Source organism: Daktulosphaira vitifoliae, unplaced genomic scaffold (genome assembly GCF_025091365.1).
Source record: "Daktulosphaira vitifoliae isolate Bord-2020 unplaced genomic scaffold, ASM2509136v1 Scaffold_5, whole genome shotgun sequence".
NCBI lineage: Eukaryota > Metazoa > Arthropoda > Insecta > Hemiptera > Phylloxeridae > Daktulosphaira > Daktulosphaira vitifoliae.
Window position 1 is genome coordinate 2981673 of NW_026099576.1, and position 14127 is coordinate 2995799.

Genomic DNA, 14127 nt, shown 5'->3' on the forward strand with positions numbered 1-14127 from the left:
ATCAAGTAGCTTTTGGAATAAAACACCAATTTTTTTAAAATTAAACACTATCTAAAGATTTGCATCGAAGCGTTTATTTTTGATAGTGATTTTAATCACTGTCAGATATCATTATACTTGATCCAACTATACCACGTCACAACTGTGCCGCGACCCCCTGTGCTGGGTTTTTTGTTATTATGTTATTTAGTTTTATATTTTTGTTTAGTTTATTAAGTATACAGATGCTTTCTGTCTATTTGTTTTAAACATGTTTATAATACAAAATTTGTTGATATATTTAATCAAGTTTATTGTTATGTATATCTTTTGTGTTGAACTTTGGCTTTATAATCAACTTACTGTTCAAATGTACCTTTTTCACTTAGATTCTTTTTTTGATGTCCAGGCAGAGTTTATATTAGGATACGATTTTGCATATGCGCATAGTAATATATTTTGTATATTTTATTAAGGAATGTTTGATAAATTATATATCAATTTCTGCACGGTTATAAGTATATAAGTTTGTAGATACATTATCGGAACAATACAGTATTAATAATTTTATTTATTTCATTTATAAGTCTATGAGTTTATCGTAAAAATACATTCATGACAACTATGCTGTACAAAGTCAATTCAAAGTAACTAATATTCTTATCAAAATTGACTTTTTTACATGGTCCCAGGAATAATAATCTGCCGAATTTTTCTGTCTCTCTCTATATACTATTTTACTAAGCCCCTCTGAATATGAGCCACCTGGTAATTATTCTATAATATTAATATAATTACTATATATTATTAATTATTGTGTATACCAGGGGCATATTTATGGGGGATAAGGCCAATTGTCCGCATTGAACTAGCGCTATTAATATTTTTTTAGGCAGACTTCTATGAAATATAGCTTTAATGACCTTTTTTTTTGATCATCACTTTGATTTTTATAACATGATAACCAAATTAAAAAAAATTAAATACTTCCCAGGTGCATACCTCATTAACAAATGTCAACCTTATACCCAATACATTTTATTATGTTCTCTTTTTGAATTTTCCTGATTTTAATATATTTTGTTATACTGATTCTGATGTAATATTTTTCCTACAAAACATTTATCGTGCCCTCCTACTGGAATCAGTGGTCACTTATGAGGACGATCCAAAGAGGCTTACCCACCAAAAGCGTATAGGCTCGTAGGGCCCAGCTAGACTAGACTTAGTTAGAATGATATTTTTGTTATTAAAATAAAAACTAAAATAAATTTTTATTTAGTAAATCAATAAAAGATAACTCTTCCAATTTGACTAACAGTCGTAATATAACTGTTAATGAAAATGAAAAAAATGAATTGGGCAATATAAATAATTCATTGGAATCTTCCAATGATGAATTAGAATCTGATGATTTGAATGCTAATCTAAATGAAAAGCAGAAGCTAGCTGTAGATTGGATGGTAACTAGGGAATGTGAAGATCCAAATGGTGGAATAATTGGTAAGTTAACTTTATTTTTTTGTAATACATATTAATTGTAATATTTTATATGCAGCTGTAGACATGGGCACAATTAACCAAAAAGTTTTGATGATACTGAACTTAATATTAAGGTCAGGAATTTCCAATAGAGGTGATATTCATTCAGCAGGAGACTCTGATGATATTGATGAAACAACTTTAAACTTCACTGGTCACACATTAATAATTTGTACTAAAGCTACTTTAAATGAATGGTCAAAATCTTTGATGGATGATTCTTTTCCAAGCAACTTAAAAGTTTGTGTTCATTATGGTCGAAATCGTGATGTTTCACCACAAAGGTTATACTAATCAAATTTTAATTTTTAAAAAAATTGGTAGTTTTTAAATCAACCAATAAAATTCTCTATCTTGTAATAAGAAAAGCCAATGTAATTTTTTTTTCAAAATATGAGATATAGGACTAATTTTTTTCAATTTGCATCTAAACAAGTATTGATTGAAGTATAAAATACTGTAACAATAAAAGTTACTACACCAATATTGAATTTCTACTATAATGCGTTGTACATTACAATATTTTCTTAATTAATGTAATATTGAATATTGAAAATAATTGATTGTTGCCTCTAGATAAAATTTAATGGAACAAAGAAAGCAGTTAAACTTTTTTTAAGAGGAATTCAGTATATATTAAAATATTTTAATTTTTTTAATGACAAATATTATATAAAGAGTTGCATTTAAGTATGTAATGTTATCGATTATTATTTTCATAGCTTTCAATACATAATATTATAGCTTGACAATTATCTTTCATTACCATTATCTCTCTAAAAAGAGCTATTTGTAGAAATAATGGAACAAGTTTTGAGGGTAATTGAGAATCAATTCTGAGACGGTAATAGATAAAGATTGATGCCATCATAATGTCATCAACTTGCTTCCTTAAATTTATTTTTAAATGGATAAAAAATTAAATTTAACAATGTAGATTTTATGTATTCATTAAAAAAATTCTTAATTTGCAATTTTAGATTGTCTCAATATGATATAGTTCTAACTACAACCACATTAATAACAATAGGTTATAGAACAAAAAATGATGTAAGTAAAATAGTCCTGTATATTATATTATTAAAAAAAATTACTTTATAAAATGTCTTTAAGAATCCATTATTTCAAGTCAAATGGAATCGAATAATTTTGGATGACGCACTAAGTGTTCGCAACTATCAACTACAGTCATCTAAGGCTATCTGTCATCTGTCAAGTAATTGTCATTGGGCATTAGCTGGATCAAAATTTGTTGATGATAATGATGATGCTACTTTTAGCATGATTAAATTTATTAATTACAAACCATTGAATAATTCTGATGTATGTATAACTATAAATTATTTAATTTTTTTAATTTATCAACTATTAATACACATAATTAATATTAACATAAAATTTTAGCAATGGAAAAAGTGGCTTGAGAAAAATTCAAATGTGACAGCCAGACAAAAATTGAGACATCTTTATTACATAGATAAAATTGTTTAATACTTAGCTTCAATATTTGAACCATTCCTACAGTATACATGTGTATTATTTTTGTTTGTTTTCTAATGATTATTTTTTAAATATGTTCAGTTTATAACTAAGTGATAAAAATTGAATTATACTGTTTATTACATTTATTTATAACAAAACAACATTAAGATTCTATTATTTTATAACTTTTCTATTTGTATTTCTATAAGAAAAGTATAAACTGATAACATATACACAGCGAGTTTTAATTTTTTTCTGTTACCTATTTTTGGTTTATACATTCATAAATTTTTTTTTTTTTAATATATATGTTTAACATACAATTTACTTTTTCCATGTATTATTTTCATAATCCCATTTAGATGACAATCCATCAACTGGATCAACACGCAATTGAATCATACGTTTAAGTTGGGCTTGACGAGACTCTAATGACAATGATGGATCATCTGATGTGTTGGACACTGGAAATTAAATTAAACACAAAGTATTATAAATAAGAGTTGATAAACAACCAAATATTTATTTAAGACACATTTTATTATGAAAAATAAAAATTATTTTATAAAAACTCAAACAATTTAAAAAGACCACATTAACATAACAATGTTAAAATTTTTAAAACTTGTAAGTACTTTAATGGTTAATTTATGTTCTTAAATTTTATATGTGCAAATATATGAACTAATACTTAGATATCTAGATTACATAAATAATGTAGATATATATATTATCAAAGAATCATTTAAGTTCTAAAAAAGAAAATAAATAAATGCTAATTCAAGAACCTATCATACCATTTCTTATATTATTCAAGACACCTATCACATTTTATAGGAAAACTAAAAAAGAAAAAAATTAAGTTGAAATGGAATTGTCTAATATTGAAAGTTGATATATTTCAAAATTAAATTTTTGAACTATAAATATAACATTTTTTAAATTTCAATTAGTATTATTTTTGAATTTAAGTACTTACAGAATTTACGAACTCCAACAAAAGCCATAATTGCAACTGATGTCCAAACCATAACCCAACCAAATATAGCTTTCCATTCTCCTGTAGGAGCTTCAAGTTCAACTAAAGTTTGACAAAAACTAGCTCTGTACAAGGTTTTTTTTTCTTCTAGGGAAAGTTTTTTCCAGTCTCCTTTTTCTTTTTCGCGTAATGCCTATTTATTAAATAAATATAAATATATCATATGATATAAAATTCAAAAATACCAAATAATACATATTCTTTAAAATATGTACGTAGATTATTTAGTAGTCTGTAACAATTTAAATTACCATAATGTCTGGAGTGTTTTTCTTGAATCTAACACTGGGGAATGGGAAAGTAATGCTATCGAGATATACAGGTTCTCCATTGATACCATACCCAACAATATCTCTACCAACAATTTTGTCTTCGCGTACTTGTACAACACCTTGAATGGGAGGTTTTGGTTCAGCTTGGAAAACTGCAGCAGTTGAACTGTTAGCAGCTACACTTTTAAGTACACTTGGGCGAGCCAAAAATGAACGAATCATTGAATGAGACAACATATTCTATAAATTTAAAAGTATTAATTAAAAATTTAATTAATGATATTAAAGATTTAAGATTTACTGTAAACGATTATAATATCAAAGAAATTTCCTCAGCAATTGGGAGGTTAATATTAAACAAAATGTAATGATGGAGTTGTACTTTTAATCAAGGGCTTAAAAATTAAAAAACATATGGCATTTGATAACAAATTCATTAATTTAACACAATTTAAACAGTGCTTTTATTGGCAACACTGTATTATAATGCAGTTAGTGATTTGGTACACTCATAAAATGTATGTAGAGTAAATATAAGAAATATTCTGTCATGATACCATAACACTGGGTCAGATTTTAAATAAATTGATATTTTATACGGCTTTAATCTAAAGGTTATTTAATCATTAAAAATTCGAATTTTGTAGTCACTGATTACTATAATGATATTAATTTTTGAGGTTTTTAATTTTTAGTTGATTAGGGGCACTTCTGAAAATTTCTTAAAATTGCATCTATCATTACATACATTATTTTTTCATTTATTGCTATTCTTTTTAAGTTATGCGCAAAGTACTAAAATTGAATAAAATAATATATTATTAAAAAACAAAATTTGACGTTTTGCTATTATTTTAAGAAAAAAGATATCTTACATATAAAACCCGTTAGGTATTAGCACCTAATTTTTATAATTTACAATTATATACACGATTAACTGAGTTAAAAAAAATCGTTGGAACTTTTTTTATAACTCTTTTTAAATTTTGTAAATATAACAATTTTAGTTTTTCTTTTTATACGCATTGCCTGCCTTATTGATATATAATATGTTACTCTTATTGGTACATGGTTAGTGTTATAATAGACATGATACAATAGATTATGATTATGATTGCAATAGAATTATAAAAGTGCACTAAATTTTTGTTTTTGCGAATCAATATTTTATATAAACGTTGATCATTTCACTAGAAAATAAATAACATTTACATAATATATGTATCTTGTATATTACGTAAGTGTCTCACCAGTTTTTAACGTATTTAATAACCCTTGTTTAAGCAAATATTTTGAACAGCTTTTGATTACGTTACACCACATCTTTTATTAATTATCTATAACAATAAGAAAAAAAAAAGAATTTTTAATTATAATTTTTTGTAAATTTAAAAATATCTAATTTTTAGTTTTTTTCTTACAAAAAATGTTGATGGATCGATAACAATTTTAAGATAAGTACTTATTGGGTTACAAGTATTTTAATACATTGAGTATGTAGCACGCGTAGAGTGTGCGTTATAAAATATTCACCATTATGAGTTGTACCTACCCACCTTGCATAACCACAAATTGTATTAAAATGTAGTAAATGTAAGTATTTATCCTGAAGTTTAGTAATGTTCACTGAACAGATCTTTAATTCCATTTTTATAATTTGTTAATAGTCTCACAATAGTTAATATTTTCCTTTGTCCATTTTAGTTCCAACTTGACTTTCTAATGATTCCATATAAAAGTTTTTTTTATTTTAATGCTTTGAAATTTTTTGTTTCTCATACACTAGGTGACTCAAATATTTGTTTGGGGTAGCTAAATTAGCTAATAAATGGGACCATAACATGCATTCCCTACATTATAGAAAATATATCATAGTGATATAAGTTCATTTAATTATTTAATTATCTAAAACATAAAATAAAGGTTGAAAGTATAATGTATTAATTATAAAATAAGGTATTTTATACGATATGGATTATAATTATTGATACGTTTAACTTTATTTTTCTAACAAAGAAATATAGTTTTAGAAGATAAAAAAGTACAAAACTAAATAAACTAATTAAAAAAATAATGAAATTATGTCATAAAGGTTAAAAAAAAGTACAATTTTTGTCTATTAAATAAATATACAAACCAAAAAAGTAATATGTTTGAAAATACACACAACAAAAAAAAATTATATGTGCATTTTATTAGAAAAAATTAATTCATATAATAATCAAAAATGTTAACGTACATTAAATATAATAAAATACAACTGTTTTTTGAGACTAGAATAATATTTTGGTATTATTTAAAGTATAATGAAAGTAATATTTATATATATATATATATATATATATAATAGTAATATATTAATGTAATAAAAGTTCATATTATAACACTTGTTATAGAATTAGGCTAATAAGTTCGTCATAGGCGCAACTAAATATGATAGTGTAAACATTTAATTGTGTTAGTCTAGTTACAATTTCTTTCTAATAACAACCAAATTTTCATATTTAATTAAAATCATTTCTCAACTATGTATTGCTGTTTTATGAAATAAAATATTTTTCAGTAAAATTTTGCTTCATCAGATTATCACCACAGAATTCAAAACGCATTAGTAATATATATGTATAACTCAGATACAATAAATTCAACGGATTGAGGTTGGATCTGTTGAAGCGTCAACCTGGATGACTGCAGTAGAAGTAAATGAAGGTAAACCCAGAAATCTAAAATCATACAATGTTTAACCTGATGATAAAGATAACAATACAAAATCTTGTGAAATATTAAGTTCGTATACTGACATTATGTGCTCTATACAGACTAAAAGTAGAAATTATCTACTCTAATATTTTCTCCTATCTTACTGGCACTAGGACATTCTCAAATATTAATAAATTGTTCCACTTATGATTCAAAATCAATTTGCGCCTATGCGAATTACGAAAACATAAATATAATTAATAAAAATCCAAGTTTTAATCAAAATATTTATATGACTCTATAATGTAAACTAATCAATAAAATATGCTATATGATACCGTCCAAAATCCATGTTTATATATAAATAACATTTTTAAATACATAAACACTATATATTTAAGTATAATTGTGCGTATATTGTCAATTATAAATATTTTGAGGTCCGTATTCGAACCCTTTGATGAATACCTTGTTCGAATATAAGCATAGACAATAAAATAATATATTACTATAATCATTTTAAAATTATGTTTAAATAGTATTAGATGGAGCTATAATAAACTACGTAATAACATTATAATAAAATAAGTTTATTATCTATACACAATTGGTAACCGTCAATTGCTTAGAGAAAAATAAACATAATTAAAAAAACTACGTCTTCGAAAAATTATTTTGACGATAATAGTTTTGAATTAATCTAATCAAAATGAGTACTGTGTAAAAATATATTTAAGCTATTATCTTTCTTAATTCAAATAATAATAATTCGAATGAGACCGAGAATATTTTAGGATTCAACCGTAACCGGTTGCTGTTGGTTAGCTTTGCGACAGTTGCACAGCCATTTTATTATTCTAGCGTTTCGTTCCACTATAGAAGTTGACTCCACGTGATGCAAACTTCCTCCGTTACTTTTCTCGTTTCCACCATAGTTGTTGTTATTGTTGCTACCGCCGCTTACTGATCCTACAGAGGAACTTATATTTGAGCCACCCTGAAAACATGTGTCCGAGTCGTTGTCTGGATCAACGTACTTTATTATAGAGCTAAAATAAAACAATTTCATATGATAACAATCATTTAATGATGAAATGCTCATCCAGCCATCACTTAGTAAAATCAATAAAAATAGAGATCATTTTGTTAAAACGCGAATTTCAATAATAATTAAAAAAATAACAGCAAATATATTTACTAAAGTGTTTGGCTTTAATCGCTTTTTTTAAATAAATATTATTAATCCAATGATCAAATTAGCAAACAAGTGCAGTTAAGCTCATTTTTTTCAAATAAGTTGATTACTAGAACATTATTTTTAGTTTTTAACGTAATAAATAATTAGTTAATTTACTCGGAGAAAAAAATTAAGAAATATAACTTTTAAAACTATTAAATATATGTATAATTGAAAAATCAAATTTGTCGTTTCTTAATTTTTTTTCATCTGTGACTTGATGTTGTAGAACAAAACAATCATTGACAAAATTGGAAAATATAATCAGAAAATTATTTACTTGTATTCTTCTGGTTCCAGACCTAGATGACCGAAAAAATTCTCTAATTGCTCTGGGTCATAGAATTGTTGATTAGTGGAAGCGACGTGTGGAGCTAAGCTCAATACATTAAGCGCCCTGTAACCTACGTCCGACTTGCTTCTCAGAATAGGTCGAGCTTTACAAATGTTGGGTTGGTCTGTTGCCGTTGGTTGTTGTTGACTACCACTTTCATCTGTTAGTGGTATATGAGGAGGAGGAGGCAGTAAAGGAAAACTCGATGTGCAGCCAGTAGATCGTGGACGACGGTTTGGGGTTGACAGCGACGATTTAGCTGGAGAAAATGATGAGCGAGTTGGTGATAAATTGTCTACATTTTCTTCTTCAATCGAACTGCTCGTTTCACCACCATGTGCCTAAACACATCATGAAACATAAAATAAGGGCCATTTTTTAACATGTTTGAGAATAAAATAGAATATCAGAGAATATTTAAATAAAAATAAAATCACCTAATTATATTTAATATTACTATAACAGTTTGAAAATCTTTGTACACTTAATGAGAAATCGAAGGAAAAAAGTTAGTAAGGTGTTTAATGTTATTCATGATATTTTTTTATATAGATGTAACCCAATTTAAATTATAGGTCGACCTAATAATGATTTAAGTATTTCATTAGAATAAAACATGCCCAGTATTAAGTTCTATTGCAAAATTAATAAATATGAAAATATAGTTTATGTAAATATTTCTATGTATAGGTAAACCCAGCTTCTATTGTCAGTAAAAGTAAAGACACTTGAAAACTTCTTAAATATTTATAGAAAAACTATCAAAGGTACTTCGAGTTTTTTAACGGTTGATTTATAAAGTAATACAACTCAAAAGTATAGAGACTGCATTAAAGTCAGTTAAAACGAATATACGAATCCAGTTAGATTGGCCTAGAACCCAGTTTGCCCAATTTTAGATAATCGAATGCGTCTTAAATCTATGTAATGTATATTTATCGTTCAATTTGTTTACTCTAAGCAATATAATTAAACTTGATGTTAAATGTCTTAATTAAGAAAAAATAAATTATACTTTTAGTTAAGAAATTTAGAGAAACTTACAATTTTATAAACGTTATTGAATTTTAATTGTCTAGCTTTTATACGTGAAAAATAAGTAGGGAATTTCATTACTCATCGTAATTACTTTAGTTATTATTAGTACTTTAAATGCTTTAATAATGCTTTCTATAATTATTCTTACTAATATTTAACTTTAAAATTAATATAACAAATATATATTTTTTTGTGTGTAAGTGTGTTTATAAAATTATCAAAATAAATTATTTGTTAAAACATTGACTTAAAAAAAATATTCAAACAAACCGACATCTGATGTTACGTTTGGACCGAGTCCAAAACATTATAATATTATCTCTAGCGAATAGAACAATTTTCTCACGAATGAAGGTTAACTAATGAGGGAGGGAATAGAGGAAGGTTGGCTATATTCTACGGTCAAGAAACAGATGTCGACGGTTTGTCAGTTAAAGTTTAAACGGAAGACGAAAAAACAGCAACGTGACAAAAGCATGTGAGTCTTCTCAGTACTTTGCTGTTTGTGCCATTGAAAAAATGTACCACAATAATGAATGAAAGCTAATCCTTAGAATCTATAATACTCTCTCTATGACTTACAGACTGTTGCCATCTGGCGTCCGTTTTGTAACTGGTTAGGCTAAGGGAATCCGGAAAAGAGGTTACGTTCGTAGTAGTGTCCGTTTCATCCTGGGGCAGTATTCTACTTGACTTGTTGACGTTTCCAAATCTGTAAATCGTGTACGATAATACATAAATTGGTTTTGCTATTATTTTATCTGCCCAGCAATAAACTACCCACTTAGCAGATGATAAATGCTCAAATTTATTGTACATTATTATTGAAATAATAGGCCATGTTTGAAATTTGCAAAATCAAACATAAGAAATTGGGAAAGTTGACAAAATCTCAAGTTTTAAACCGTGAGTCCTCAAAAAAAAATATGAAATTGGAGTTTTAGTTAATAGCTTTTAATGGCTTAATTGTTTTTTTTAAATTATTTAGTATGGACAGACATTTTTATGATTCCTTACAATTATGGTATATACTAATGTTATGAATAGTAGATACTATTACAGGAATAAGTACAACTATCGTAAAATTTTATAAGTTAACTAATAAGCTGAAAATAATTGTTTCATTGAATTTATGACCACAAGTGCCACACGTTATGTCAAGCACATAAAAAACGAAAATTTACAATTTAAAATTAAATGAATTACTCGTAATAAAATAAAATTAAAAATCAAAGTTAATACAAAATAAAGTTGAATATGACTTAATTAAATACATCAATCATTATTTTTAAAATATTAGTATGTATGAGGATTCGCATATTTACCGTTGAGGTGATGAACTAAATGTATTTGTTTCAATAATTTCATCTTCAGTATCACATATAGACTCAGACGGTGCAAAAACTTGGTGATTTCTATGACAAGTCGAATCCACAGTGCCCGTGAGATCTGGCATAGACTTATGACACATGGCTACATACTCAAATGACGAGCCACAGGACTGATGGTGGTGTTGGTCATGTGATGCTGTTCTACGGTATTGTATAGGAGGCGGTAAAATATCATCATCCAAAAATACCTTTCAAACAAACACAGCAATTTTAAAAAGTAAAAAAAATTATTAAACGTTTATCCAAGTTTAAAAAATTCAAGTGAAATGATTGTCAAAAGGAAATTTAATGTTCCCTACTTTCTATAGATACCTCAGCCACTTAATCATTACAACGTGCAGATAGCATTTACCAAAAATCATTCACAGGTATAACATATCACAAGTCACGAATATATTATTATTGTTCATTCATTTTTAAATCTCTGAATAAGTTTGCTTTCAAAAAAATATATATAAATAAAATAGAAAATAATTATTTATACTTACAGAAGCTGCTTCAAATACATTTTCCTTAGAGTCAGCATTTAACAGCCGTCTGAGATCATTTTGTAGTTGTTGGGAATCGGCTGTAGATTTTCTGTTGCAAGTTGTAACAAGTCGAGGACTTTTTGGCGGTGGTAGACAAGTTAAACTACAGCAGTTATCTAAAATTGTAATTAAAATCATATACAATTGAAAAATTATTTAATATTTTACGCGATAAATTTTCTTTACTTTTAATATGGTGACAACATATAGAAGGAGACACTTCATAGGACGTTGAACCTTTGTCCGAAGATCCACTGCTTCGGAGACTTCGTCTTAGCTCTTGTTTTCTGTCCAAAACTGTTTCCGATTTGACATAAAGTGATTTGGTTTCCTGTAAAAGTTCCACTGCGCTCTTTCGTTTGGCTAAAAAAAATTAATAAAAACATATTACTATACACCTTTAGGAAATTCAATACACGGGTGTACATATTTTGTTTCCAACACAAAAAAAAAAAACATTTGATATGCCCACACATAATGTAATTGTTTCCAACAAAAATATTTCGGCGGGGTATTTAGCTCTACTGTCACGAGGGACAAAGAGGAACTTCCTTCCTGGTTTCATGGATCACTGTATCTCTCTCACTATGTTCCATACACAAATGCGTGTATACTGTATATTCAAAAAGGTTATGTACAGTATCGGTTTCGCAGCAGCATGACGAGTTATGCAGACCGTGAATTGAAGGTTCAAAAGACTCTTGGTCGAATGGAAAACGTTGGAAAAAATCGAATAATCAAAATATATAATGCTGTACATAAATTATAACTATTTACATGAAAAATGTTTTTAATTATAATTCCATTAATTGAATTTTATTAAAAATGGAGTGAGTCAAACATAATTTTTTTAAATAGAAACATACATATTTAACTAGCTCATGTTAAAAAAATTACTGATTGATAAGAGATTTCAAACTAGTACTTTTGAAATTATTAATAATTTATACCATGGCGGGAGGAGGAGTGCGGAAAAGATATTTATTGTGATAAAAACGTTATTCCAGTGATTTCCTCAGATAAATAAGCATATAGATATTATTTTACTTATAAATTTGATTAAAGCAAATTTTTTTTCTTTCAAATTTTTAACCAAGATTTTATACGAAACTGGTCAAGTGTTTTTGGTATTATAATCCTGCAAAAGGGACATTAAAAAAACACTAAGTTCTAATATCCTTCCTCTAGTAAAAATTAAAAAATATTATTTAAATAAATATCAAAATGCAGAGAAATTCTAAAGTTTGATAGTTTTGCACCTCCAAACAATATTTTATTTGTCCCAATTCATTTTATTTAAGTAAAAACTTAATTGCTTAAAGCTAGGAATGCGTTATTCCTATGAGTATGAGTTATAGAGATCCCTTGCCAAAAAAATACATTTTTATTTTAGTAATAGTAATGTTTCTGATATGTCAAAGATAAGTAGGAAAATTTATTTTGAATCAATACAAAAAAATGTTGTATCAAATAACTTTTTTCTATCAATAGTTACTAATAAAACTATTTACCAGTGCATTGTGGTCTGTAAGATAATACTCTGTCGGTCCGAAGAATGGCAGCGTTAGTTCCGTTGAGCGTTTTAAAAGGTTGTGTTTGATGGTGTCGTGTGTAATAATTTGCTGTAGATGCAGACACAGTGGTCATGATCAATGATTTAATCGACGAAATTGTAGCATTTTAATAATGAAAAATACCCTGAAAAAAAAACAATTATAGAAAAACTATTTTATAGTGAAACAACCTATGAGTACTTTAAAGTTTATATTTTACGACGACTAACACAAATAGAAGTGTATATAAGTTATCTGGTAGATTTTGCTTTATGTAGTTAAACACATAATTAATGGGGTAACAAATTATTAGCCTCTCTCCAAAATTATATTTAATATCCGCCTATTACAGATAATGAATACATCATATGTAAATAATGTGCTACAAATATGTTATTCTACTTTATATTGTATAATAATATTATGGATTCTATAATTGACATAATCTATAAATATTTTATCATATTTAAACGTAAAATAGAAATATCGATGACTAAAAAAATATTGGAATTTCAATTAAAACTACAAGTAATTAGGGATCACAAAATTCTTGCAATTGTAATTTACACCTTAACAATTTTTGAATAATTATTGTATAAATAAAAAAATGTAATTTTTTATACTATTTAAACAATTTTGTAATAATATAATTTCAATTGACGGAGTAGAAAGAGGTCGGGTAAGAGAATGGAAAAATAATTAATATGAGGTGCTGATAAAATTTCTTTCTTTAAATCCTCTCAACCACTACAGTTGAAAACCCAAATTCAAATCTCGTTGGTTATAGTTATTGTTTAATGTTAATATTTTAGAATAAAGTTGAAATCTGCATTCAAAATTAGACAAGAAACAATTTACTGCATATCGCAAGTAGTCTTAAATCGATGTTTATAAAACAATTTTATTTCTTGCTAGACTAAAATATCTTAATTTTTGAGTGTTAAGATACAAATTTAAAAACATAATTTTAGTATTAAAACTCTTAAGTATTATGCAGAATGCAAATATAGCTTATGAAATATATTTGTTG

At 26.6% G+C, this 14127-nt stretch overlaps 3 protein-coding genes across 4 annotated transcripts in view; 1 reads left to right on the forward strand and 2 right to left on the reverse strand.

Annotated features, from left to right (window-relative positions):
- LOC126907022 (transcription termination factor 2-like) overlaps positions 1-3465 on the forward strand; it is an 11569-nt gene extending 8104 nt beyond the window's left edge. Inside the window, exons 4-8 of the mRNA XM_050688019.1 lie at positions 1262-1482; positions 1538-1805; positions 2502-2571; positions 2635-2844; positions 2926-3465. Of these exons, the coding sequence (XP_050543976.1) occupies positions 1262-1482; positions 1538-1805; positions 2502-2571; positions 2635-2844; positions 2926-3012 (856 nt within the window). The 3' untranslated portion in view covers positions 3013-3465. The remainder of the gene's footprint in view (positions 1-1261; positions 1483-1537; positions 1806-2501; positions 2572-2634; positions 2845-2925) is intronic.
- On the reverse strand, positions 3118-4755 carry LOC126907029 (cytochrome c oxidase subunit 4 isoform 1, mitochondrial-like). Its single transcript, XM_050688029.1, has 4 exons — positions 4616-4755; positions 4294-4554; positions 3983-4175; positions 3118-3467 (listed from the first exon to the last, which is right to left on the reverse strand). Exons 2-4 carry the CDS (start codon positions 4549-4551, stop codon positions 3328-3330), a joined length of 591 nt encoding a protein of 196 aa, XP_050543986.1. The 5' UTR covers positions 4552-4554; positions 4616-4755; the 3' UTR covers positions 3118-3327.
- Positions 4756-7409: 2654 nt separating this feature from the next.
- Positions 7410-14127, reverse strand: part of LOC126907018 (uncharacterized) — a 32164-nt gene continuing 25446 nt past the window's right edge. For both annotated transcript variants that reach the window (XM_050688013.1, XM_050688012.1), the window contains 7 exons: positions 13056-13242; positions 11731-11907; positions 11503-11660; positions 10949-11202; positions 10206-10335; positions 8532-8926; positions 7410-8063 (listed from right to left, as the gene is read on the reverse strand). In XM_050688013.1, coding sequence (XP_050543970.1) covers positions 7805-8063; positions 8532-8926; positions 10206-10335; positions 10949-11202; positions 11503-11660; positions 11731-11907; positions 13056-13191 — 1509 coding nt within the window. In that variant the 5' untranslated portion in view covers positions 13192-13242 and the 3' untranslated portion in view covers positions 7410-7804. The remainder of the gene's footprint in view (positions 8064-8531; positions 8927-10205; positions 10336-10948; positions 11203-11502; positions 11661-11730; positions 11908-13055; positions 13243-14127) is intronic.

Bases quoted from the DNA above. Each gene is read 5' to 3' on its own strand.
- LOC126907029 (XM_050688029.1), bottom strand. From the start codon at position 4,551: ATGTTGTCTCATTCAATGATTCGTTCATTTTTGGCTCGCCCAAGTGTA. The intron at 4,176-4,293 runs GTAATTTAAATT...TTTAATAAATAG, and splicing joins AAAACACTCCAGACATTATG to GCATTACGCGAAAAAGAAAA. The intron at 3,468-3,982 runs GTAAGTACTTAA...TTTAATTTCCAG, and splicing joins TGTTGGAGTTCGTAAATTCT to TGTCCAACACATCAGATGAT.